The sequence below is a fragment of the Bubalus kerabau genome, chromosome 5, assembly GCF_029407905.1.
Source record: "Bubalus kerabau isolate K-KA32 ecotype Philippines breed swamp buffalo chromosome 5, PCC_UOA_SB_1v2, whole genome shotgun sequence".
Taxonomy (NCBI): domain Eukaryota; kingdom Metazoa; phylum Chordata; class Mammalia; order Artiodactyla; family Bovidae; genus Bubalus; species Bubalus kerabau.
The window spans coordinates 97,209,049-97,236,649 of record NC_073628.1 but is presented as its reverse complement, the minus strand read 5'-3'; the positions used below and the strand labels follow the sequence as shown (position 1 = coordinate 97,236,649).

Sequence of the window (27,601 nt, the reverse complement as noted above, 5' to 3'; positions counted from 1 at the left end):
GTGCTGCTGGTGGGAATGTAAATTGATAGAACCACTATGGAGAATAGTATGGAGGTTCCTTAAAAACTTACTAGAACTACCGTAAGAACTACCACAGGACCCAGTAATCCCAAGACTGGGCATATACCCTGAGAAAATGATAATTCAAAAAGAGATATGTACCCCAATGTTCACTGTAGCAATATTTACAATAGCCAAGACATGGAAACAATCTAAATGCCCATTGACAGATGAATGGATAAAGAGGATGTGGCACATATACACAACAGAATATTACTCAGCTATAAAAAGGAACAACATTGGGTCATATGTAAACATGTGAATGGACCCAGAGTCTGTCACACAGAGTGAAGTAAGTCAGAAAAACACATAGCATGTTAACACATATATGTAGAATCTAAAAAATGGTACAGATGAACCTATTTGCAGGGCAGGAAGAAAGATGTAGATGTAGAGAGTGGTCATGTGGGCCCAAGGGATTAGGGGAGGGTGGGACGAATTGGGAAATTAGGATTGACATACATATACTACCGTGTGTAAAACAGACAGCTAGTGCGCAGGGAACTCAGCTCTGCTCTGGGATGACCTATAAGGGGAGGGGGTGAGAGGAGGTCCAACAGGAAGGGGATATATGTACACACATAGCTGATTCACTTCAGTGTACACAGAAACTAACACAACACTGTAAAGCAACTATATTCCCATTTAAAAAAGAATAAAAAGACAACAGCATCTCCACAGCCATGCACACACTCATGGTGTAATAAATCTTTTTCAAGTGAAAGAATCTCTCAATCTTTCTGTATCAGTCAGACCTCTGACTGACTAGCTCTTGGCACTCAAAATCAAACTCATGGTACCAGACCAGGCCACCGAGGCTCTGCGGTGAAGCGTGAGCGCCCTGGGCCACACTGGCCGGCGTCTGGAGGCAGCGGTGGGGAGCCCGGCTCACTCCCGTCTCCGGTTACCTTGTACCAGCTGCGGTCGTGCTCCGTGGCGGCGCTGTAGTACTGCAGGACTTTGGGGATCGTGCTCTCGTTGATGCCCTGTAGGTTCAGCTGCCACTCCCCGAGTTTCAGGAAACATCTGAAAACAGAGAAACAAACCCTATGTTGCTCCCTCCTCAGAAGAGCCGTGCTGAGGATGACATCCTGGGAGCGCAATGGCCTTCCTATGGTTGACTCCCAGTCTACAGAGGCAACATGACTGAACCACCTGGATTCTCAGCCACCTGGAGGAAAACAGACAGGTTTTGGGCACCAATTTTTTAAGGGATGGTCTCTTCTTGCTCTCTGTCAATGCTAACATAAACCAGGTAACTGGCACACTGAAGTCTGAATGGACCTGGCTTCCCCAAATTCATTTCGGTGGGTGGCAGCTGCTGAGAGTAATTTTTCTTATCAATTGCTTTATGGCTTCTCCCTTATTTTCTGGCCGTGCCATGCTACATGCAGGGATCTTAGTTCCTTGACCAGGAATAGAACCCAAGGTCCCTGCAGTGGAAGCATGGAGTCTTGATCACCGGATTGCCAGCAACGTCCTCCTTCATTCTTTGTATGATGAAATTAACAGCTAACGTTCACTGGTTGCTACTCTGTTCCAGGTACTGCTCCAAGTGCTTGACATTTTCTTTCCACTAATCCTCACACCATCCTGTTCTACCCTAGGGAAAAGGAACTCTTACTATCCCCTTTTTATATAATGAGGAAGCTGAGGCACAGAGAGGTTAAGTAACTTATCTAAAGTCACACATCAAACCAGCAGCATTTGAAAGCTAGGAGTCTTAACTTGGAAGCTGGACAGCAGGAGAACAGCACACGGGTGCTCTTGGGCTATTGGATCCTGGGAAAATAAGTGGCAGAGACTGTGCAGCACTGGAAAAGGTGAGAGAGATGCAAGCAACTGGCTGCTCTGGGAGCCTTGACCATGACCATGGGGCAGAGGCTGCTGATGGGGCAGGGTTGGGGTGTGGCAGGCCTGGCCGTAGCGAGCTCACCGGGCCATGAGCTTGTGCAGCTCCTGCTTGTGCTGCTGGTCCTCGGTGGCGATAGCATGCTGGGCTTGCTGCTGCATGGTCTGAACAAAGTGCTGCATGTGCTGGAAGGCATCAATCTGTAGTAGGACAAAGCACAGGGAGTCACTTGGCGTCTGGCCCAACACCAGGGGAAAGGAACTGCCGTTCACCCTCTCCCAAAGAACATCCTAGAGCATGGGGTAGGACAGGGGGTGAGGGCATAATGCTGAGAGATGGCTGGACTTGTCAAGAGGATTCATATTTTTTTAACTCAAGGAGTAACTCTCCTTGGCCAACTGCAATTACTAGTTTAACAAGCCTTAGAAAATCTACTTGCCCAACTTCCCCAAATAACAATCCATATGAAGTAATCAGAAATCACTGCTTAATTCACTATCAATATACTGCCTTGGGGGAAATCAGACTTCTTGGGAGTTGTTTCAGGCTAGTGAACCCTTAGTATTTGTTTAAGACACTGTGTACCCTGGACAGTAGCACAGGAAAAATTATAGTGTAAAAAATCGAATAGATCCGGGGACAAACCACAATGGAAAAGAATATAAAAAACAGTGTGCCTGGTGTGTATGCACACACATGTCTAAATCACTGCCATATAGCAGAAATTACACAACCTTGTGAATCAACTATATTTCAATAAAATACATTAAAAAGATCTGACAGAACCCTCAGTACCCAAATAAGAACACAGAGATGGGGGTGAGGCCCCTCATACATCCAAGTGGAGTGGGGAAGACACTAGCCAAGCATTTAGTTGAACAGGTTGGCTAAGAAGCAAAGGCTTCAGAGGGTCCTCAAGCAGTTCCATCTCTTTACATGATTTTATACAAAGTGAGCAGGAGGCATCTGAGTTCATAACAGATAGTGGAACTAGGGAAGAGTAGAGCCAGAGTCAGAAGTTTGGGAGTCAGTTACAAGCCACTTGTATAAACCTGCCATGTCCACATGTACCAGCATCATGATAAATGGAGTCCAAACTCTTTAAAGGGCTTCAAGGATGAAGACAGAACACACAGACAGGAGAAGCACAAGTGGGAAAAACAGTGGATTCCAATCCACAGACACAGAGAGGGGAAATGGCGTGGGACAGAAAATGAAAGAGAATATGTATTCTCTGTTACAGGAAAGGAGAGAAAAACCCAACACTTCAAATAAATAAGGTCAAAATGATCTCCTTATAAATTATATAAGGTTTCCTTTCCTTTTTAAAAGTAGAAACATGTTAGTAATGATAGCTCTGAAGGAAAATGAAATTCCCTTGCTTGGGGGCCAGAACCAACCTCAGATACTTTTAATATATAAAGAATTAAGTAATTAATTGGCATCAAGAGACAGAGGGCTTTACCCAGAGGAAGAATGACGTGTCAACGCTTTACCAGGGAACTAATCCACACATGAGGACAGCGCAGACACACACATGTTCTAACACTTAACAAGAAACCTGTCTCCCTCACATCTGCCTTTAGTTTCATTCCTCACCACTGGCTTTGAAAAATGAACTATATTAGCCTCCCACACCTGAGAAGTGTAAGTATTCTTTTAGTTTTTCTTCTATGGAAACTACACTGACTAGACTTAAATCTGATTAGGAAGAGAAAAGAGAATTGACCTCTCATGACAAAGATGGAGGATAACTCTGGGGCTTCACTGGTGGCTCAGCTGGTAAAGAATCTGCCTACAATGCAAAAGACGTGGGTGTGATCCCTGGTTTGGAAAGATCCCACATGCTGCAAGCAACTAAGCCCACACACGAGAACTACTAGGCCTGTGCTCCAGAGCCTGGGAGATGCAACTACCGAGTCTACACACCACAGCTACTGAAGCCTGAGAGTCCTAGAACCTGTGCTCTGCAATATGAGAAACACTGCAAAGAGATGCCCGCACAATAAAGAGTGGCCCCTACATGCCGAAACTAGAAAAAAGCCCGTGTAGGAACAAAGACCCAGAACAGCCATAAATAAGTAAATAATTATAAAAAGACAAAAAAAACCGCCTTCTTTTCTTCATCTCCAGGAAATGAGGAGGGGGTAAAAATGATTCTTTCTCTCTTACAGATAGATCACTCACTTGGAGGATGGGGCTTCTCTTAGGCTGAGTGTGAGCTGGGCAGACTCTTCTGGCTCTTGACTGCCTGGGGGCTTGTGGGCAAGAACTAGGTTCTTGGCTTAGTGAAGTTTCACAGAAGGAACCAGACTGTCTCTAGATTCTGTGAACTGTCTCTTCTAGAAGAACACTGGCCATACACCTATTGCCTGATGTTTTCCTGCAGAAGGGGACCTGCTTTTCCCCATGTCTACCTGACTGAGGCAAGGCAGAGTCCAGTCCTTATTTACAGAGGAAGAACGTAATGCTCAGAGAAGTAAAGTGACTTGTTCAACAGCACAGTTAGTATTAATAATCAGTCTTCTTGGAGTAGCTCCTGAACTCTTATGAAGATGTGGCATCTCTAGCTCCAGGTTTGAAGTTCAAGCACCTAATTTTAAATTGATTTCTAAATTTTTAATCCATGTGGTTTTGTAGTCTGCCTCCAGAATGTGGGCTCCTAAGAAAAGGCCATAATCTGTGAAGTTGGGCTGTAGTCCTATGTTGAAAGAAGCCACTCCGTGGCTGAGATATTAGCCAAGATATTCCTTATGCTTGCCTTCGGCAAGACATTCAAAGACTTGGAGGCTACACATAGGAAGGAAACCAGACTACATTCAGATCCAGTACCTTCTGTTTTTCTCATTTGCCTGGAGGAAGAGCAGGCTTTGAATCAGAAGTGCTCTGGCCTGGGAGGCACACTAAACAGAGACTAAACAAACACGTTCTCCCAAACAACAACAAAAGAGAAAAACCTTAAACTGCACATTTGGAGGACACTCGGGCCATTACTTTTGAAGTATGCCCCAATCAAAGACAGGACCTGGGTGCATGGCTGTGGCTCCCACCCTGGGTGGCATTTAGAGTCACAGAACCCACTACCCACAAAAGAGGTCAACTCCCAGCCACAGTCCAAGGATCTCCCAAGTGGGCCTTCAGCTCAGACCTGACTGCTCTTCTCTCATATCTCCCACAGCCATGGCTTCAGTGGCTGCTCTATGTTCCTTCCTCACCTCAGGGACACTGTGGGCACAAAAGGGAGAAGACAGCTGGGACTCCCTCCTCTGTTTCCTTAGGAGGATGATGAGGAGCCAAAGCAGGTGCTGACGGTGCCTCCAGGATCTACTTTGGGTTAATCACCACCATCAGCCAGGGAGATTGTTTTTAAAAATAAAATAGAAAAAAATCCCACCAGAAGTCACATCTATTTCCCAAGGCCCTGTCTGTAAATAAAGTCAGAGGAATACCACATTGGCTTCAAGATGAGTTTCCTCACTGTTTCTAGCATTACACCCTGGGTGTTGCTGCTTGTGAATCCAAACTGACGAGTAGAGAGGAGACAAGAAGTCTGAAAAACCAAGTTGGTCTTATGAAAGCTTCAGTCTGTTTTCATAAATACACTGCTTTTTTGGGTACTTCTCTTAGGGAAAAAAACAAAACAAAACACAACCCAGAAACCGTGCTTTTTCTGTTGCAGCACATTCTAGCTGCTCATAAAAAAAAACTGATTACATGCATTGGTTTGATCCATGAGTATACGTGCATCTCCCTGAATGTGATTCACTTTTTGAAATCTGGCCCAAACAGCCTCCCCACGGAAGCAAACTCCCTGACATGGTGGTTTGGACACTGTCTACTTTCTGGCCTGGAGGAGGCAGTGAGAAGCAGACTAGGCGAGTGTTCTACAGAAACGTGGTCTGCTGCTGCAGTCGGGTACAGACCTTACGGGCGCTCTTCCACATATTTTTCATGTAGGCGTAGGTCACCTGGGGGTGAACCGTTGGCAGAGGATGGTCAAGTTGCCGAGATGGATCAACTCCCAGGAGCAGCACTAAGGTTTTGTGAGCAAGCGCCTTCAAGACAAGGGGTCAGGTTAGACACAGGACTGGAGCAGGAGCAGGATCCCCTCCTCAGCCCCCACCCCAAGGAGGGGTGGGACACTTACCAGCCTGCCACTCTTGCCACACAGGCTTGCGTACTTGAGCCAGGTCCTCATGTCCTCGTGAGGGCTGACGACGAGTGACCGCACCATGAGGATTTTCTGCCAGTCCTCCACAATACGCTGGCAGCCCTGGGATGTTCACAAGTGAGGATTAGATATGTGCTCTGCTACATCTTACCCCCTCAAGGGCAACAGTGAAACCCACCCCGAAACAAAAAAAGAGATTCATTTTTTTTTTTTTTTTTTTTGAGATTCATTTTTATAATCTCATATTTCTCAAGAGAAGGGTACTGTGAGTGAACGCCTCTTAGGAACTTTTCAAAATTCGAGAAGCTACAGAGCAAGACCTCTGGAGCCCGAATCGCGGCCCATCCACTTACTACCTATCGTGACTCTGGATAAGTTACTTAACCTCTCTGTGACTGATCTGTAAACTGGGATAAGAACCGTACCAACTTCATGGGGCTATGGTGAAGTTTAAATGAACTAAATTATTTAAATTTCTTTTCTGCATTGTAAATAATGTATTTTTAACTTTTTTTGCCTCAGTCTCTCTGGTTGAAGATGACTATCGCTGACAAAAATTAAAGATGTATCATTCAAAATTTTAAAAACTACCTAAGCGTAAAAAAAAGTTTAAATAAAGTTTCAACTGATATTATTTGAAAGTTGGTGGCATTTATATTCCTGAAATTATTAGAGCCTAAACTTGCACTCAGATCTTGGCCTTGTCTTTCCTCTTCATTTTTTTTTTTTTTTTAAATATCTCAGATCAAAAACCATACACAGAAGGGAAAAGACCTCATTCATTCACACGTATAAATTCTTTTAAATTAAAAACAGTGAACTAATCACTATCAAAAGGGCCAAGTTAATTTTATATTAAAAGACTGTTGAGAACACAGTAAGCCTCTCCTCCTCTACCTTCCTGATAAAAAATCAGATGCACAGACGAATACCGGGGGGACGGGGTTCTGAGATCTATCAATTCATCAGAGAATTCCATGAAACCAAACAAGCTGTCTTCCATGGAGATAGGTCTAAAAGTCTAGCAACAATGGTTGAAGGCTTTAAAATAACTTCACAAATAATTTTTATTTATTTTATTTCTGGCTGTGCTGGGTCTTCGTTGCTGTGCAGGCTTTTCTTTAGTTGCAGTGAGCAGGGGCTACTCTTCATTGCAATGGCTTCTCTTGTTGTGGAGCATGGGCTCTAGGGCAAGCAGGCCTTAGTAGTTGTGACACGGGGACTCCATAGTGTGGTTCCCAGCTGAACAGTTGCAGTGAATGGGCTTAACTGCTCCGCAGCACGTGGGATCTTCCCAGACCAGGGACTGAACCTGTCTCCTGCATTGGAAGGCAGATTCTTTACCACTGAACCACCAGGGAAGTCCAGTTGCAGGCTTTTAAACATGACAGGACACAGACTGAGTCTGAATAAAGAACCCAAGGCAAGAAAAGAACCCAAGGCAAGAAAAGAACCCAATGCAAGTAAGGCTGACCTCTCATACTGTCCCATGGGAGCTACTGGCTGGGGAGTTCAGCTGAATGGATCACAAAATGGCAGTCTTCCAGCCTAAGCAGTTAGTTGAGTGTTCGGACAGCAAGCCATCCATAAGAGCCAAATTCCTACTGCAAAGTTAACACTGTATTTTTAGCCTTTGGACCATCATCTTTCATCCCATTAACGACAATGATTTGGAAAGTTAGAAAAACACAACAAAGTACACTGAGTGACTGTTCTGGTGACTTCTCATCTGCCAGCTTCTCTCACATGCTGAAATCCCTTGGCTCTGGAAAGCAAAAAGTGTCTTCTGTCTCAAGGTAGGAAGGTCATGAAGGCCTAAGGTGATGATGGTATTATGGACACAGTAAAGTCAAACATGGGTCTCCCTTCTCTGAGACTCGTCTAGTCCACCCCCTTCTAAGTCTCTGTCTGGTCAAAGTCCCACTTGTTAGAAGATTCATCAGATCTCTGATTTGGAAACCCTTCACTCCATTACAGGCACTTAAAAAAATAAAATAAAAATGAGGGTGTGGACAAGCGGGAAATTCTGGCTTTGTGGAATTCTTTTCTGGGGTTCAATAGACAATTTTCCACCAAAACATTCACTGGACATTTCATAATTGCTAATAAAACATGGGAAGGAACTGCATGTGCTCATTTCAGAGCATAAACGACTGTGCTCATGGGCGAGCCTCTGCCCCACTCCTTTCCTTTCCAGAGGAATGTGCCCGGAACTCCATGGACAGGAATGCAACTTGGAGTCAGAAGGCTCTGTCACAGCCTGCTGAAAAGCTGGAAGCACAAACTTCGACTGGTCTGGGGACAGAATTTGGAATTAAGTGTGGATTGGATCAAGAGGAAACCGCTGACAATCGAGGGAGGTTGATTACGATGAACAGGGGGACAAGTGCCTTCTGGAGCAGTGAAGGCTTTGCCAATGAACTTCCCTTCTGTCTCCTCAGGGGGTGGGAGAACTGTCCTTTCCAAGAACACTTGAGACTCCTGACTCCCAGGTTGGGAATCGACAGCTCCTCATGCTAAAATGATCAGAATGTACAATGTGAATACTAATGGAGAATCTGGACTAGTCTCTCGGTGAGGGGAAACTTCGGTGGAAAAAAGTTTGCAGAGATTATCGTGTGACTAAGACCTGAGGAACTGTAAACCACAGAAGTTAGTAAATGAAAACATCAGCGCCTCCCCCCCCTCCCCCCCCCACTGAAAGGTGGCCAGCAAGTGGATTTAGAGCAGTGGATCTCAGCATCAGCCACATCCTGGAATTATCTGGGAAGGCTGGAAAGATACTGATCCTGGGTCTATCCCCAGGACTTTTGTTGATGTGGTCTGACGTGACCTGGGTATTTCAATTTTTAAAAGCTTTCCAGATCATTCTGGGCTTTCCAGGTGGTGCAAGTGGTGAAGAACCCAACTACCAATTCAGGAGACATAAGAGACCTGGGTTAAAACCTTGGGTGGGGAAGATCCCCTGGAGGAGGGCATGGCAACCTATTCCAGTATTCTGGAGAATCCCGCAGAGGAGCCTGGAGGGCTATAGTCCATAGGGTTGCAAAGAGTTGGTCATGACTGATCTGACTTAGCACGTAGTACCAGGTCATTCTATCACATAGCTGAAGTTGAGAACCACTGATTTTGAGGTCAAGATTCTCAACTGGCTGGCCATAATGTCACTTATTTAAGATATTTTCAAGAATTTCCTGGTGGTCCAGTTAGATTAGGACTCATTGTGTCCATTGCAGGGGGCATGGGTTCGATCTCTGGTTGGGGAACTAACAACCCACAAGATATGGGGCATGGACCAAAAAAAAAAAAAAAGATTATTTTCTTTTATTCCCTGAGAAGGGTAAAATGAGGTTGGGAAAGTGGTCATTCTCTCACAGCTAAAGGCTCAGGTGAAAAGTCTGTGGGTGTTCTGCTCTGAATGTATACCGGGCCTCAGTGAGGAGGCAGGGAGTGGATGCCAGCGGGGACTGAAGGAGTGGGGAGGGTGGCACAGGGCTTTCCACCAGGCTCACCTGCAGTCTCTCCCACCAGATCTGGCGGATGATCTCCCGTCGCTCGGGCACAAGTTTGTACTGGATAACCTCCTCCAGCTCAGACAGCATGTGGCAAGAAACCATGGCCTGATGGAAGCAAATCACATTCCAACTTAATACAGCATGAACAATCCAAAAGCCAGGCTTCATTTCAGTCATTCCTTCTGGTCCCACAGGCACACTCCCAGCAGCCTGTGTGTACTCATGAGCCCACTCTGCAAAAAGAACTGAACTGAGCTGGAAACCTGGCACTGCACAGGCAGTCCACACTCACCCCATAGGCCCGGCTGTAGCTCTCTCCCGCCATCGCCGTTAACTCCGCGTCCAGTAGGTCCCGGGCTTTGTCGATGCACTGGAAGAGAACGAGAAAAGCACAGGAATGGAGCTTCAGGCTTGGGAGCTGAGGGGAGCACTGTGATTTTTGGGCTTCCCCACCAGATGCACAAATTCCCTGTTTCACTGAAATCCCAGTGATGAAGAAGGGAAGAAACCTTTTACCTGATTTGAAAGCCCAGATAAAAGCATTCTCTGATTTCTCAGAAAAAACAGAAATATATGGCAGCCAAAAGCTCACCGTCTTAGAGCTTGGGTGACAAAGGAAGGGAGACGTGTGCTCAGAAAGAGAATCACTGTGCTCTCACATCTCAAGAGGACAGCCTGTGGATCCATCTGCTTTGAACTTCTTGCTGGGCATACTGATAAGAACAGACCGTGCAAGCACTCAAATGACCCACCTGCTTTTAAGCACCTTGTCCTCCTAAGAAAGGGTCTCTGAAACTGGCAGAAAAATGCCCGATCCTTTCCAGGTAAATGGGAGCTTTTGTGTCTAGAATGTGAATGGCCCAGGGCTGTTTTCACATAGTGTAAACCAGAGCTCATAGGACTGCAGTCTGAGGCTTCTCTGTTTGATCAGTTAAAACCCCAGCATGGGGAACTCTTCCTTTCTTGAACGTTTCAGGTTAATGACTATGTGCCCGTCCTGGAGTGCTCAGGGCATTCACCCAAGAACCTCACCTAAGACAGTCTGGTGCCCGACAGGGTGGGTGTGATCACCTCATTATTTTAGTCTGCCAGACAGCAGAGGATTTCCAAATAAAGTGCTGGCTTCCCTAGAAGGTGACCAGTGTGTGACATACCCTTACAGCCAGAAGAGGTGGGATTTCTGCTGCAAGGGGCGCACTGCTCTCTGAATCCTCCTTTAGTGGATAGTTTCTCTCCACCATAGGGAACACTAAAGCAACATGGTAAAAAGGAGGCCATGATGACCCAAGAAGCCAACTCCAAAAGCAATCTACATGGTAACTTTCAGAACAGGTGTCCCTCTCAGAGCAGAAAGTGGCTGACGTGCTAGGAGTTGTCTTCTCACTGAGTCTTAAGCTCCTAAGCCATTCTAGCGAGCCCACAGAGCCAAATGCCAGAGCCTGTTTACATAGGTGCCCTGTGCTTAGCAGCTGACTGGGCACCCTTGATTACCATTTCATACTAGAAGGTTTTGGTTACACATAGATTTTTACCTGTTGTGCCAAGGAGAAGAGGTCCTGATGTAGCGCCAGCACGGCTCTATAAAATGCCCCGTCGTGGGTGTCCCGAGGGATCATACAGGTGTACTCTTCCATGCTGTCCCACTGACCTACATGTGCATACACGCACACGCATATACAGAGAAAACATCAGAGTGGTAAGCTTGCTGGGCTAAAGGCAGTATATCAAATAGGCCTTGTCACTGTTACTTGCATTTAGCTTGGGGTTCAAATAGGACAATCTAGAGGCTGATGCATCAGAATCCTGCAGAGAGCCTCTATACTCTGTGAGGCTGAACAAGCCAATTTAACAACATCATAGCTGTCTTCCAAACACAGGCCTCTGTGGCTGCCCCTGGGAGTTAGTTCCATGAGAGATGGAAGGAGCTACATGAGTATGAGCCCACAGGTCAGGAGGGGGAGTGCAGCACCTCATTAACCTAGAGAACTCACCAGGGACTCTCTCAGTGAGACCAAGAGCCTTTCCCCTACCAGTGGAGCATCTCACAGTTCAGTAATACCTTGGAAATTACATTTTCCCGCAAACAACTGATATGGATCATTATCTGGACAGGGGACAGGATGAGACAGTTAACTCGTCTCATGCTGGCAGCACCTTTGCCTCAGGAGGCGATAAATATTTTAAGAGGCTCCATTACAACAGAAAGATGGGCTAGGTCATAGCACAGTAGTCCTGTATCACGGCAGGCTGGGGAAATGGTGGCATCTGGGAACGATATTTGCTTCCCCTGGTAGGGTGAGCATGTCTCAAATGCCAGGATTTCTATGACCATCTGCAGAAAAGACACTGGCTTCATTAGTTGCACGCTGCAGGGCCCCCAATTTTATGAGGCCTTTCCCTGCCTTTCACTCCAGACCACCGGTGCATCCATTCTCTGTGCCTCTGGGCAAAAGTGAATAACAAAGAGTGACTCCTCAGGAAGCAATTCATTTCTGAAAAATGTTCTGGATCCAGCTCAGAGCTCATGAAAGGAGAGGATGTGAGCTCTGTGACTCAGAGGGTGGGGATGGAGGCGGACGTTATGTAACCTTCCTCTGGACTCCACAGGTGCAGCTTCCACCTGGGACACCCACGGACCCTCCCTCTCTGGCCAAGAGTACTTCTGGGACAGACGGATAATCCTCTCTGCTGGGGCCTGAGATCAGAACGTGACACTTTTCTGTGGGGATTAAAAGGAAATCGCTGCTTGAAAACACTCAGGGAGTGAGAAAGGTGGGTGAGTGTTGGGCAGCAAGGAGGAGAAGAGAGAAAACAAGACTATCAGAATGTCTGTAACTGCTGGAGGAAGTGAACAGCATATAGGGACTCATTGTACTATTTACTTTTATCATCGTTGGGAAAATTCTACAATAAAATTAAGAAATCAAGGAGATAGACAGCTGACTTCTTTCATTATTCCTGTGGAATAAAAACATGCTGGTAGAACTCCAGCAATCATACTGGATCATGACACAGAGGCCCCAGGCAAAGCAGAAACGCAGAAAGAGGCTAATGACAATGGAGCCAGAATGCAAACTTCACTAAGCATCTCAATGTTGATGCTTGCGCACTGTTTTCCCTGGCTTCCCTGTGAAGAGAGATTTTTATGCATATCTAACAAGTTAATCAAAGCCATGAAGACAGAAAGGACCGACGGAAGAGGTGGAAGTGGACATGAATGGCTTCACGCTTCTGTAGACCTGACACTCTGCCTACAGCCACAGTGCCTTGCTACTCAGAGGCGAGCCTCCAGCTTCACTGTCCTCCCCATGCCTGGGAGGGCAGCCTTACCTAAACCCCACGCAGCTGCAGCAGCCATGCGGGCCATCTTGGCTTGGGTCTCATCATTAACCAGAGTCCATTTTTCGCAGCACTGCTGGTGAAGCTGCCCCCTGAAGGAAAAGAATTATACAGTCAGGTTAACTGAAATCACCTCCATGATCTGCTCATCTTTCTCTCGAGCCCCTTGGGTTAGCTGGGGGGTTGCAGGGGAACTGGATGATAGGGGCCTGCCTTCATCTGGAAACCTTTAAAGAAAAAGTGCTTTCATGATATAATTGAGAAGTGTCTGGTGATTTGTCGTTTCTATGGCCTGGTGGCTCAGAATTTTCCTGACAATGAGTTTATCAAAGAGAGGGACTGTGTCTAACTCGATGTGACGTGAAATGTCCTAAACATCTGGCCCTCTTTATAAATATTAAATAACTTCTTTCCTATGCCAATGACCTCTGGGCTCTTTCCCTTTGGCAGGCCTACAGAGAAAGCAATCAGAAGAGACACATCTGGACATTCACTTTGGGTTCAAAGCTATAGGGACAATTGGCTCTTATAAGTATTATACAAATGGCTGCAGTCTGAAATGAAATTCAAATGAAATCAATCAGAAGGCCCTACAACGGTCACATCCAGCAGAAATCCAGATGCTGCTTACTCTCGGAATTTTGTACAATTGACTGTGAGTGTAGGTGTCACTAGGAGACAATGAGATGCATTCGATACACAGAGCAGAATCCCTCGAGAAGAGACGTCCTGCTGGCAGTTAAAACTGCTGCCCTCCTATGTGGCACTTCTGAGTGAAAGGAAACAAAACTCTGCTTCTGTGGGAATACGAGCTCCTGCATTCATGTGAGCTTCAAGACACACATGGGCTAGGAGACTCCTCAATCTCTCCTGCTTTCTGAAAGAGATACTGCAGGATATTTTAGCCTGGTATTGGGATTGGAGTCAAGAGAAAAGGTACAAGCTCCAAGTGGCCCAGCTCAGAAGCCTTGGGGCCATAAGTGCATTGTAAGGTGACCTGGGGGACTGTGAATAGGGAGGAGATAAAGATGCTGAAGGGATCTAGGCTGAGCTCCCCTAGAAGCTGACTGATGACCACATCCAGGAGAACTGCTTGGGGCCACTATCCAGCATCGCGACCTGGCAGTCATCACCTTCCACTGTCTCTCTGGCACATAATGAAGACAGTCAGGGACATGAGCATTCTAGCTTAATACATGGCCAAGATAAAAAAGAGGAGGTGGGCAGCCATCCTGCCCCATGGACTTAATGAAGCTCAGTGACAGCAGCTGGATGACCTCAGTGCTGGTTTCTTGCCACCTAAACCTAGAAACCTTCACTCTGGGTCCTGCTGAAGGTTCTCCTACAGTAGCAGCTCTTCCTGCAGAAGACTTAAATTTGATCCCTGGATTGGGAAGATGTGGAGAAGGAAATGCCAACCCACTCCAGTATTCTTCCCTGGGAAACCCCATGAACAGAGGAGACTGGGAGGCTACAGTCCACGGAGTCACAAAAAGACACGACTGAGTGACTAAACAACAAGTTTCCTAGATGACACAGATGCTGTGATCCAAGGGCCACCGTTTGAGAACCACTGGCTCAGGGCACAGCACAGATCCTCTGGGCAGCGTATTCTGGTGGGAATCCTGCCTGGAGCTAAAGAAAAGCGATGTTCTGTCTCTGAATGGTCCTTCCAACTCTAGAATTCAAATCTGTACAGCTCACAGCCGCAGGCACTTCAGCCTCCCTCTATTGTTTCGTCAGGACATTCCATTTCTGTGTTCCAAGTCTGAGATTTTGCTCTGCTCTTCACCTTGAGCCGGGGAGTGAGTTCAGTGTGAAACACCACATACTGTCACCTCCAGAGACAAAGCAAGGAGCACTGGAGAGCGGCATCTTAGAGAGGAGGCCCGCCAGAGGATACGGGCACCGCCTTCAAGCTGCAACTGTGTCAACAGCTGTCAGACCCTGGTCAGTGTGCACAGAGGCAGGGTTCCTCTCCTACAAAGACTTCTTACAAATAAGAATGCAGAATATACTAACTCCTAACTCTCAAAGGCAGGGAGGGGAAGAGAACCAAATAGAGAAAAAGTATGAGACTGTCTATGGGGCAACCACGAGGAGGTTCTCTGACAACTCTTTGTGACTCCAAGGAGGTTTGGGTAAAAGGTCCTCCAAGACTTTGACTTTCTTGCCTAGAGCATCAGCCAAAAGCCTGGGGGAGCATTCTTCGATCTGGAACACCTAAGTACTTGGCTGTCTGGGATCTCATTCGCAAGGAATCTGTCCTCAGGATGCAGAGGCCACGCAAGGGAACTGTGGGGAGGGGGCTTACTTAGCTTCATGTGGCTGCAGGTGTGGCTGGGGCTGGAGCTGGGGGAGAGGGAGCTATTTCTTGTAAGCATGGGGAAAGGGGGTCTTCCACTCACTGGTAACCCCAGATCGTGCCAGACAGCCACCTCCGGTGAACACCTGCCTCAGGCACGTTCAGGATATATACTCAAAGCAAAAGCAATTTAAACACTGCACTCTAAATAGAATTGACTGAATAAACCATATAAAAAAAACCTGCATATGATCAGGAAAAGAATTCTGCTTCTTTCATCTCTTTTAAAAATCTCTTCTACTCTGCTGCATTTTTAAACCCCTTGGTCAGCATCACTGGCCACTTACACTTTATAGGTAATTATAAAGCTGGAAGGAATCCAAGACTTCAGGGGTGGATGGCACTGCGAAGTGCAGCGTCAGGAGGCCCAGAAGACTCTGCTCTCGAGAGGCCTCAGGGCAGAGACGTCAACTCCTACGAGCCTCAGTTTCCCAACTGTCACATGCGGAGATGAGACAAAATCACACCTAAAGTCACTTCTCACAACCAAGCCAGCCCTGGGTTGGACAGTGGTTGTTTTTAACTGTGAAAGGGGGAAGGCAGGACAGGTTTCCAAGAGGAAGAAACAGTTCAGGTGGAGCTTGAAAGATGCAGAGAATTTCAAAGGAGAAAAAGGGGAAGAGGTGAGCAATCCAGGGCAATGAATGAAAGAATGCAAAGAAAAAAATTCTATGGGGTTTGGAGAATGGCCTAGCAACAGCCCTTTGGTTAAATAAAGTTCAAGCTCTAACTTGTTCTACATGCCCGACTTGGCCTGGGCCTTGCCGAGTTCTCCTGCCCCACCTCTTATCTCTTTTCTGTATCACACCTGACCCCACAGCCACACTGAACTTTCAGAACCCATAACATAATACTGTGCTCAATCCTCCTCACTGTCTAGGCCAGAGTTAGAGCACTTCTTCCTGGAAGCCTTCCAGAGCCTTCCAAGTCAGGATTAGGGCCCCTTCTTCTATCCCACCAACCCTGGGCTTCTCCTTTATAACTATATTCACTCAGTGCTACAGCGGCCTGGTCATCTGCCCTGCCGGCTCTGAGAAGGCAGGGGCTGTGCCCTTCTTGTTCACACTGTGTCCTCAGGGCCCCAGCACAGATGCTGGCAGTGGGCAAGCACTCAATAGTGACTGGTTGAATGAATGAATGGAGGGCCCTCAGTCTTACAAGCAAGAGAAAGCGGAGATATCTGCTCCTGGGGAGGTAGTAAGGCATTTGTTATTAAACACTGTAGTTAAACTAGTTCATGAGTGTGGTATGGCATTTTATTTTAGCTATTTAAAAAAACTGCACTTCATGCTGGAAAACATCTCCTAACAACTCCCCAGGCCAAGACCATGGCAAATGTCCTCAGCTGAGCATCGCTGTTGCTTCCACCTGGAATACCCCTTCCCCTCTCTCCACCTGTCTCCCAGCCTTGGTCCTTCCTCCAGGAAAACTGCAAGGTTGCCCCACCCTCATGTGTGTCTTTCAGAGTTGTCTACAGACCACTGTCCCTGTACCCTCAGTAATTGTACAGTAACTGCCTGCAAGCAGGCATCGGTTCTTCTTTCCTAAAATCACTAGCATATAGGTAATAAAGAGAAAAAGAAAAATCAAGGTTGCAGAGTAAGAATGTGAAGTCTTCATCAGCCAGTCAAGGTTAAGAGACAGAAAGAACAGGTGTAGATCCTAGGAACACACCCATTCCTGTCCTGTCCTAGAGCATTACGAAGACTAAGTGAAAGAGAGAGAGAGAAAGAAAAGAATCTTTCTATTTATCACTGAGACAAAATAGAGAAACACTCCCAAGTGAGAGATGCTTCCTGGGAAAACAAATGAAAGCAAAAGCAGGAGTCTTGGGAGAGAGCTCTGGGAGAAGTCTTTCCAAGGCAGTTGGGCCTCCATCCCACTGCAGCTCACCATTCCCCCAAGGCCTCGAGGCAGCGCATGCGGCCCAGCATCAGTTCTGGGTCGTCTTTGTTGGTGTCCATTTTCTTATCATAGGCCACGAGAGCATCTTCCCACTCGTGCAGCTTCTCATACCAGGTAGCCTGGATCTCCTGCCAGGGAGAAAAGAGAGGACTGCTGTGAGGCACAGAGAACATAAGGCTGTGTTTTGTTTATCCACAGACTTTCCTTCCTTGAGCATGCCATGTTGTATGCGTGACACCGCACCCAGCACAGTAGGCCTTCAGAGTATTCAGAGGTATGTACAGTGCTGGTGGGGATGCTGGCTCCTTGGCACAGTGTTGGAACAACCCGGGGATAACGTGAGAGCAGCTGTCAGGCCATGTCTTTCCCCATCATTTCCTGCTCAGACACAGGAGTCACCAGAACTCCAGCATGTGGGCATGCAAGGACAGGGCAAATCATCTGGATGGCAGGAAGCCCTGACAAGGGCTCCCGTAAGGAGGCCAAGGCCTGGATCTGCTGGAATGCTGACAGTGGGCCGCCTGGCAGGGCCAGCAGCTGCTTTCCTGATGAGGCCAGAGAGACCAGGCCACATCTGCATATTTGCTGGAGGAAAACAACTCGCTTTTCAAAAGCTCTTTATTCTCTGCATTACTTAATACATTTTTAAACTTTCAGGAAATAATAATTTAAAATACAATATAACACTGCCACTTAAAATTCTTTGGAAAAATCTTCCTCCCTTCTTCTACAGTCTCCCATCCAATGTTCCCTCCTCTGACCACTTGGCAGCTTCATCACTGGCAGGGGCCAAAGGACGGAGTCCATCACCCAGCAGATGGCGTGCCACGCTGCCATTCGGTGTTGGCCACGTGAATGAGCAGCCACTGCAGTCTAGAAGGTGCAGACTACGGTTCTCTGAATGGCCCGAGGACTGTTTTATGTCTCTGTCTGCCCTCCATCTGCCGCCACCCCAGTCTGTCTTCTGGGCTTCTTCCTCGCCAGCTTGGTGACGACTAGTTCTCTACCAGGCCAGGGAGCGGCTCTCCAGGGATTTCTTTAACAACAATCTGATCCTGCAGCAGCGTTCGTGTGACATGATACAGGGCCCCCATTCATTCTCCACATTACGCTCCTTCTCCTCGCCAAATGAAACTCTAATTTGAGTAGCATGTATGAGCACAGCTATGTGCTATTAAGCTCTCTGAAAGAATCTTTTCTTCTTGAACGGCTGTGAGGAGGTCACGTCTATTTTAGGCCATTAACCTGTGCCTACTTCCCCTCATTTGTCTTCGGCAGAGCCAGTCCCCTCCGCTTGCCCTGTCCTCATCTGCAGCCACAACAGCCTTTGCCCCAGTGTCCGTGTGAGTGGAGTTTGCCAAACTGGGCTCTAAGCTTCATTTCCTGAGCTCGTTTAGAATCATACTGCTCCACTATGCCTAAATATGAAAGACACAACTTAGAAAAGAGTGGCTTCAGAGACTGTAACATTAAAAACTCTTAAATTAAAAAGGAACACTGGTAAATTTCCCATTTTGAATTTCTATACTGGGTGGAAAAGTGGGTACTAACATATGGTACCCACTCAGTATGAACAAGCAGAAAGTAGGGGGAGCAGCGTATGGAACAGGTCAGGTAGGGGGCAGGATATTTTGAGTTGCAGTAGACTGCAGGAACTATAAGGTTTAAGCAATGAATCACACACAATTCTAATGAGATTGCTGTTACATAAATTGCGCTGAGAAAGCACAGGCTCTGCCAAGAAAAAGCAAACCATTGTCGAATTTAATATGATTCAGCTACCTAAATATAACAGAAAATCCACCAGGGTTTAGCAATAATCCTGGAGCTAACGGCCACCTTCAGAACCTGGAGATGGGGATCTTTTCATTTAAGATTGGCATTCTGAGCCACCAGCATATAAAATCACCCAAATACCAGATGTTTGTGGAATCCTTGTTTCAACTACTGCAGTCTGAGGTCTAAGGATATCAAAGGAGAGGACATCTCTGTCTGAGTGGACTACATTAAGCACCCTCTCTTCTGACTTTCTTCCCTCTGCAAACAAGGTTGTGGCAAAGATGGATGAGACACAGTCCTTTCTGTTTTGTCATCTGGAGATGCTTTCTTAGCTGAGTTACAGGCATGTGCTCAAGATGGCAAAATACTCCCTTAAAATTTTCAGTCCAATTGACCAGCCATTACATAAGGCAGTGAAGTAGTCAATTTTCTTTACTCTAACACACTGGGCTCTTGATTAAGGCAAACCGGAGTAAGTAACTGGCACAACTAATAAAAGGTTCCTCATCAAATATATGGACCCAGAACTTCTTGAACTTCCAGGAAGCCAATGTTAAGTTGATTAAGTCAATGTTTATATATGGTTAGGAAGTTACCAAAGCACCCGCCCAAGACCACAGAGAGTAACGGAAACATTTTAATATTGGTTGGGCAAAGATGGCAGGAAGGAAGAAACTATATAAGCAATAATGAAATGGAACAATCCCTCAATATCATGTATAAATTATGGCATATTTTTTCTGGAGAATTAGTCATGGTTTCTTCCGAAGTATATACTGAGCCTCTAGTATGGGCAATGGTAATGCTGGTTGTTAGACAACACAAAGATAACTCGGGTCATAGTTAAACATCTGGGCTCTGACACCAGGTTCTGCCACTTATTCACTCTGTCAGCTTAGGTAAGGCTGTTATCCTGTTGGGACTATAGTCCCTCTCATTCCTGTAAAATGGGATAACAATAGTACCTGTTCACAGGTTGCTGTGAGGACTGAATTAGATGAAGTACATAAAGCACATAGCAAAGAGCTAGGCACATGCTATTTGATAAATACAAGTCATTACTGTTCATTAGATTCTGTCCTCACAATCTCTGTTTAGCCTGAATATACTCTATATGGCCACTGCTTCCCTCAACCTCAAGATACAGGTAAGTCAGCATCAGGCTGTTAATAATTGGGGAAAAACAGAAAAGGAAAGTAACTTTCTCAAGGCTGTGGCCTAGTGCTTCCCTAGCCAGGTAGCTGCCCCTTGCTCTTCTAAAAGGAATGAGACACTTACCAGCTCTCCAAAGTGCTTCATGGCATACTCCAACACCCCAGCAGCTGCCTCTGGCTGCTGCAGCTTATTATTAATGCTGGGAAAACAAAAGGAAGCGGAGGTTATACTCAACACGTCGGAGGGTGGGAAGGGCAGGGTCGCTTGTAGGCAGATGGCTCACCAGCACGTTGGGGACAACGTCTTACAGAAGCAGAAAGAACATCAGTTACCTATTATATTACCACTCGGGAAGCTTGGCCTGATAATTTCATCTTGACCTCACACTCCTTATCTTGAAGGGGCCACATCTGGTGGACAGGAGGCCTCACCTGCCTGGGGCCCTTCCTCCAAGCAGCTGACTGACTGGTTTCCTCTCTGATATCAGACGTCAGGCAGCACGCGTCTGTTTTTAAACTAAGAAACCCTGGCTCCAGAACCATCCCAACCAACACAACAGATGAGGTACCTCTGAACTTTTAGCTTTTATGTCTCAATGATAAGAATAACCAAAACAAACAGAAACCATCAGGCTCTGTGGGAGACACAGAAGTGGCCCTGAGGCTGGGTCATCCACGTCAGTGACAGAGAACCCTGGGGCCTGTGGCTGTGCAGCTGTCGCGACTGCTCACTGATGAGGTCCACGGCTTTCAACTCCAGATGCCCCCTTATCCCTCACACGACTGTGCTCTGCCTCTGAAGCAGGCTGTGAAGGGACCACATCCCAAGGCACTTGCCTGGTCTCTGGTGGAGAAATGTTTTTCATAACCACACACAACGCTGCTGATGTCATCCTAAGGGCAGTTGGGGCTGGAGGACTGTAACTATATTGGGGCAACTAGGCAGAAAAGCTGGAAGGCTTGCTGCCTGGAGTTGGTTCATCAGAGAGGCTGTGAAGACATTCTGAAATGGAGAGGAGCTGCAAGGCTCAGACCCTTGTTCCATAAGGTAAATAGCAGCTAACCCTACACTAAACATGAGCTTGAGTTATGAGAAGGAAGGAAGAGAGGGAGGGAGCAGGCCTGAGAAAACTATAGGATAATAATGACCGTATCTGTTCACACGTAGGGAGCTGTGACAGACCAGCTTGGGAGTCCAGACTGGTTTAACAAGCTAGGATCTAATTTATTGCCCTAAGGACAAACTGTCTACTGGACTCAAATTAACTTTTAAGTGGTTTTGGGAAATTCCAGGACGTGGGTTCAACGTGGTAATATGGCAAGAGATTGGTGTTATAAAATACTATTTTTAAAAATTCAAATTCCACCACATTTCTTCCAATAAAACTGAGAGGTAACTGCCCAGAAATCTGATGAACTAGAAAAGTTAACATTTGTGAAAGTAATAATCGAATGCCTCATGTTTGCAAATCACATCTCAAACAATCTTTCCAATCTATTGCTCCTCTGACCTCATGCATCCCTGAGAGGGTGGGTAGGGAAGGGTATTATTAGGCCTGTTTTACTCCTGGGGAGACAGAGGCCTGGGAGGGCAGTGACTTTCCCCAAGGCCCACATGAACGGGGACAGTCTCCATACAACCTGAAGCAATCTTACTGTCTCCTTCACGGCATTCTTCAGGGAATCAAATGAAATAATGGATATGAAATTAAGCATATAAGCAGGTTCTTATATGTGCTTCTTCCTTCATCTGTTTTTGTCCAAGGATAGAAGCTTCTGGAATCTTACTTATATGTTTGTGTACAGAAAAAACATATGTCTAATGTTCAGACTTTTTTTTGAAGTGGGGGGGCTCCAAAATCACTGCAGATGGTGACTGCAGCCATGAAATTAAAAGACGCTTACTCCTTGGAAGAAAAGTTATGACCAACCTAGATAGCATATTCAAAAGCAGAGACATTACTTTGCCAACAAAGGTCCGTCTAGTCAAGGCTATGGTTTTTCCAGTGGTCATGTATGGATGTGAGAGTTGGACTGTGAAGAAAGCTGAGTGCTGAAGAATTGATGCTTTTGAACTGTGGTGTTGGAGAAGACTCTTGAGAGTCCCTTGGACTGCAGGGAGATCCAACCAGTCCATTCTGAAGGAGATCAGCCCTGGGATTTCTTTGGAAGGAATGATGCTAAAGCTGAAACTCCAGTACTTTGGCCACCTCATGCGAAGAGTTGACTCACTGGAAAAGACTGATGCTGGGAGGGATTGGGAGCAGGAGGAGAAGGGGACAACAGAGGATGAGATGGCTGGATGGCATCACTGACTCGATGGATGTGAGTCTGAGTGAACTCCGGGAGTTGGTGATGGACAGGGAGGCCTGGTGTGCTGCGATGCATGGGGTCGCAAAGAGTCGGACACGACTGAGCGACTGAACTGAACTGAATGTTCAGACTTGAGCCAGCACTAGGCAACCATCCATGCAAGTTCCATCTTGAACAGGACTATTCGAGTGGGCTCCAAGCTCAAGGTCCAGGCTCTGCAACCAGAGGTGAAAGTAGCTGTACAGATGCCCTTCTCCTTTACTTACAGGAGTAGACGGGTCACCTTGTGTGGAATCTACTGCACAGGCTCTTTGGCGCTTCTAAGCGGGTCCCAAGCAAAGCACTGAACCTGAATGTTTTCCATAGCTTTCTGCTGCAGGATTCAGAAATATTTTTAATTTCAAAGTGATGCTGTAACGTCATGGTTTTCTTTAGGCAGCCCTGTGAGAGTTCAAAGCTGAGAATGAAAATCCGAGTTCGAAGGGACTCCCTCCACTGCATGCTCACTGTCAGGCAGTTTCCTATTCCTCTTGGCCTCAAAAGTCAAGTTCTTAACTTTGTTCTCACTTATGTGGGGCTGTGCAAACTGTATTAGTAATCAACACTACTGGGTATATATATTTGTGATCATCTAATTCCTTGAGCCCAAGTAAAGATTTGGCAGTATAAGAAGACAGGAAATAAGAAATCCAGTATATATTCTACATATTACTTATGATATATTATACTGGGCTTCTCTGGTAGCTCAGACGATAAAGAATCTGCCTGCAATGTGGGAGACCCATGTTCAATAGCTAGGTTGAGAAGATCCTCTGGAGAAATGAATGGCTACCCACTCCAGTATTCTTGCCTGGAGAATCCCATGGACAGAGGAGCCTGGCGGGCTACAGTCCATAGGGTCACAAAGAGTCAGGCACGACTGAGCGATTAACACTTTCATACTGAAATATGTAATATATCATATGTAACTATCTATAATGATATAGTCTATATACTACTTTGAGTCCTAATGTGGACTACTGGGATGGCCCTGGTAGGAATATAAAGTATTTTGATGAGAAAGATATGGAAAGTGTTCTTTGCCTGAACCAAAAAAAGTTAACTCTAAGAATCAGACATAAAAAGTCCAGGAGTTCTAAGAACTGTCTTCCAATCTCATGTTCTGGAACATATTCTATTTTTAAGATCAATTTATAAACATTACCAAAACTCGCCTTCCTCTGGGATAAAGCAACAAAAACAAAAGCAAGCGAAAGCCATTTCCCCCTTCACTCTCCTACTTGTTATACATAAAAAGGAGAATTTTACAAGAAACTGATCAAAATCAGGAAGTTGTAACTAGAGCCCTCAGAGGAGAAATACAGATTTTATCTTACTATTGCAATGACTTTGACCTACCTACTCTAAGGACAGACCAACATAGCTTTGCAAATGTGACAAGAAAACTCATCACATGGCCCCAACTCCTTTAAGAGCAAGTCCAAATAAGACACCTGTATAGTACTTCCCACTTGAGTATGTGTGGAGGCAGGTGAGGATGCAGACAGAGCCCTGTGGGAAGGAGAGGGGTTGGGCTCATTGAGGACTTACTGACCAGCCCTCCATCAATGGTCAGGAAAACTGGGCATACAGCTTGACATGCAAGCTAAGCTCTTGTCCAACTGTAAGGACAGTCACTGAAAAATGACAACTTTGACTAAATGGACTAAAACATACCCATGAAAAAGGAGCGTGAGCAGAGAAAAAGGGTCCCTTTGATAAATTAAGTTCTGGTTTGAGGACCCGAAAGAAAGGAGACCGTATGCACCTATAGTCAACTGTTCAGAGAGGAGAGATTTCAAGTTAACTGGCTGTTCTCTCCCTGTTAATTTTCTCCTGTTGCATTTTTCTTTCCCACAGAACTTTCTCCCTAATGCACCTCTCTCTTCTTTTCCCCCAAGGGAGTCTCCCACATGTGCCTGCAAGGCTGCTGGAGGACACAAGTGCAGGGCTGAGGATCTGTAGATTCTCTCAGTGCTTCAGAGAGTCTGCCACCTCATTTGAGATCTTAACTTTTTATCCCTTCTCCACGGCTTCTGGCACTTTGTCATGCGAGGCCAAGGATTATAGCAACAACAAAATACCTAAATTTACTGAGAGCTCTGTAGGTGCCAGGCACTGTGCTGACTACTGCTGATCCATGATCTCTTAACCCTACGAAGTAGACACTACTATTAACATTTCCATTTTGCATAGAAAGAAGCTGTAGCCCCGAGGGCTATCCTGTCACTTCAAAACTGTACGTTTAAAAGGATCTCAAGTAATAACTAAGGGTACAGCTCTGCAGGAGGAGGAAAGTGTGTCAGCTGTCTACTCCCCGCATCAGTGGGCGCCAAGCAAGTACATGTGAAGTAAGTGACTGAAAGCAGGGAACAGATGGAAGTGGGGCAAGGACGTCTCCATGAGCTAATTCCACATGCAATTCACCATACAGGACAGGAGCCCTACTGCACTTCACTTTAGCCTCCTCACTCATACTGTGGTTGACACCCTGCTCTGACCCCTAAGCTGCCATTCCCTAGTTTTGTTTTTTTTTTTTGGCTGCATCACCTACCCTCTGGGATCTTAAGTTACCCAAGGAGGGATTGAACCCGAGCACTCTGGAAGCTGAAGTTGTAACCACTGGACCGCCAGGGAAGTCCCTCCCATTCCCTATTTTTGATTTCCCTTCAGAAGCCACTGCCTCCATGCCTCCCAGGAGGACAGTCCCCATGCAGCCACAGCGGATTTTTCTGGGGCGCTTGTTTGAGGCTGCCAGGCATACAGACAGAGTCCAGGCTATGAAGTGGGGCATAAGTAAGCCTCCATGGAAACGCAGCAGTTCCCAGCTACTAAGTCCCCCGTTGCCTGCCTACTTGGGTGACACAAGACCATCCTTTGAGATACTGCCCGCTGAAACTCAGATGTGCTTTTATGAGACTGGAGGGAGAGACAGTATGTGTGACTCACGTGCAGACTCACGTGCAGAGATCACCTTTGCTCAGAAGCCCCCCTGATGAGGAGCTCTCGTTTACAGGGCAGCTGGGAGTCTTCCACAGCCTGTTCTATAAACGTTCCTGTGTGTACCCTGGAGTCTTTCCCTATTAACGCTGGAGGCTTATAAAGGGCAAACTGTTCAAAGCTTAGCCCAACAGCACAGGAATGCTTAACGACACAAACCAGACCTCACTGACGCTGGTTGGGCTGACAAACAAGTTTAGAGAGAGGGAGGCTTTGACAGTAATATGCCCACGACAACATAGAGATGACAGTCGGCCACAGGGCCTATCTCTTCTCCATGCCCACTGAGGCCAGAAGGCTAAGATGTCTTAGCTGCTGTCTTCAGCATCAGTGTCGTGGTATATTTATATTTTACTTCATATCCCAGTGAGAAAAACCAGTTGAGGTTTCATATAGTTGCGAATCTATACAGCAAACAGAAGCTGCCTACCCACAGAATAAAACGCTGAGCCCACAAATGAACCTGGTGTTAGAAATACAATGAAGACAGGAAAACACAATGAATTAGGATGTCAAGAAGGGAAAAGGCAATTATTCAGACATATTCACTCATTCATTCCCACCTCCCCTCTCCTATTCCAAGATTTAATTTTTATTAAAGGAAGCTGAGTTGAAGAGCTTGAAACTGGGAAAATTCACAAGTGAGGGAAGCACTTTCTAGAACTGAGTCAAATTAACAATAAGAAATGGCCTCATTGTCTTCTACATTACACAGATTACCCCAGGCATCTTTTCTTCACTATCCGAAAATCTCTTTCCAAATGTAGGGAAAGTGTGTAAGTGAGCAAGGAACTCAGGCATGAGGGAGCTTCTCACTGCCTTGGTGGGTTTCCTGTCAAGAGTGATGGACAAGAAGCGAGTGCTCGGTGCAGGGCCTGTCTGCTTTCCCATGACTCTCCCTTTTGAGCTCTTCCTCAGGGCTTTCCACAGGCAAGTGGCGACCAGTGTCACTGAGGATGCGCCTGAACAAAGGGTAGATCATGAACTGCTCCAGGTTCTAACCCCAACTTGTTAGCAAACCAATAGGGGGGTCACTGGCTCAGCATCCAAATGCCATTCCTACCACTGGAAGGGAAACCTGAGGAACTCTATCGTCTCCTAAGTCACTGTTCCACAGGCTTCTGGACTGACGTCAGATCCAAAATCCTCTGGCCTGGGAATTCCTCCCGGTAGAGTTCATTTGGTCATCGACCCCATCTCTCAGCCTTGGTGACCTTTGGCTACTAAGAGCAAAGTGATGCAGGCGCACTCAACACTAGCCGGAACCCACAGCAAAGCCAGTCACACGAGGAGCGTCTGCAGTGGCATCTGGGGGACTACTCAGGCTTCCTGGTGCTCCTGTCAGGAATTTATGAGAACGTCATGCACTGGCTTCCCAAATGGCTCTGGGCCTTCTCTCTCCTGTCTATTTCTAGTGCAGACTACTGTCTGCATTTTATTTGGTTTCCTGTCAAGGAAGAATTCTCTGAATTCCCTCAGTGCTGGGCTGGTGACACGCAACACAGTTGACAGGGGACCTCAGCAGGTCTCGCTGAGGAGTTCGTGACCAGCCAAGTTGTGAGGCCAATGGGACCCATTTTACGCTGAATCAAGCTGTATCTTTCTTATTTCTCTCTTAGAATCAGTAGCTGCTTCAGACCATCCCTGTCACTTCTTCTAGCACCAAGATTCATCTCTGTGTCCAATGGGTGATTAGAAACACAACCGCTTGATTCCTGTACAGAGTCAGGAAGATCCAGGGTTTGTAGGGCCCTGCTATTTTCATGAGGCAGCTCCCTGGGGCTCTGGGGAGCTCAAGGGGATGACAGTGCCTTTTTGAGCAGGACAGCAGTGAAGACAGAAGGCAAGGTAAGAACGTCTAAAATGCACACCAGAGAAAGGCAGTGGGGCAGCTCAAAAGCAGGTGGCAGGGAGAGCAGAGGGAACCAGCAGACGTTATAGTTCCCTCACTTAAAGTCACAGTCAGGTTGTGAAGATAGCACCCAAGATCTGGCAGGTCAAACTTTCCTTTCTTACTCCAAGAACTTAGGAAAAGTAACTTTACTTCTCTTCTAAACATTAAAAAAGTGGAGGCTGGCCTTGTTAGAAGGTTTCAAAGCTGGGACATTT

General features: G+C 46.4%; 1 protein-coding gene across 2 annotated transcripts in view; it reads right to left on the bottom strand.

Moving 5' to 3' along the window:
* The window catches only part of MTOR (mechanistic target of rapamycin kinase), a 123,316-nt gene that overhangs the window by 20,281 nt on the left and 75,434 nt on the right, over window positions 1-27,601 (bottom strand). For both annotated transcript variants that reach the window (XM_055582322.1, XM_055582323.1), the window contains 10 exons: window positions 20,265-20,340; window positions 17,196-17,335; window positions 12,929-13,029; window positions 11,131-11,246; window positions 9,891-9,968; window positions 9,596-9,703; window positions 6,060-6,185; window positions 5,836-5,967; window positions 1,997-2,112; window positions 969-1,086 (listed from right to left, as the gene is read on the bottom strand). In XM_055582322.1, coding sequence (XP_055438297.1) covers window positions 969-1,086; window positions 1,997-2,112; window positions 5,836-5,967; window positions 6,060-6,185; window positions 9,596-9,703; window positions 9,891-9,968; window positions 11,131-11,246; window positions 12,929-13,029; window positions 17,196-17,335; window positions 20,265-20,340 — 1,111 coding nt within the window. The remainder of the gene's footprint in view (window positions 1-968; window positions 1,087-1,996; window positions 2,113-5,835; window positions 5,968-6,059; window positions 6,186-9,595; window positions 9,704-9,890; window positions 9,969-11,130; window positions 11,247-12,928; window positions 13,030-17,195; window positions 17,336-20,264; window positions 20,341-27,601) is intronic.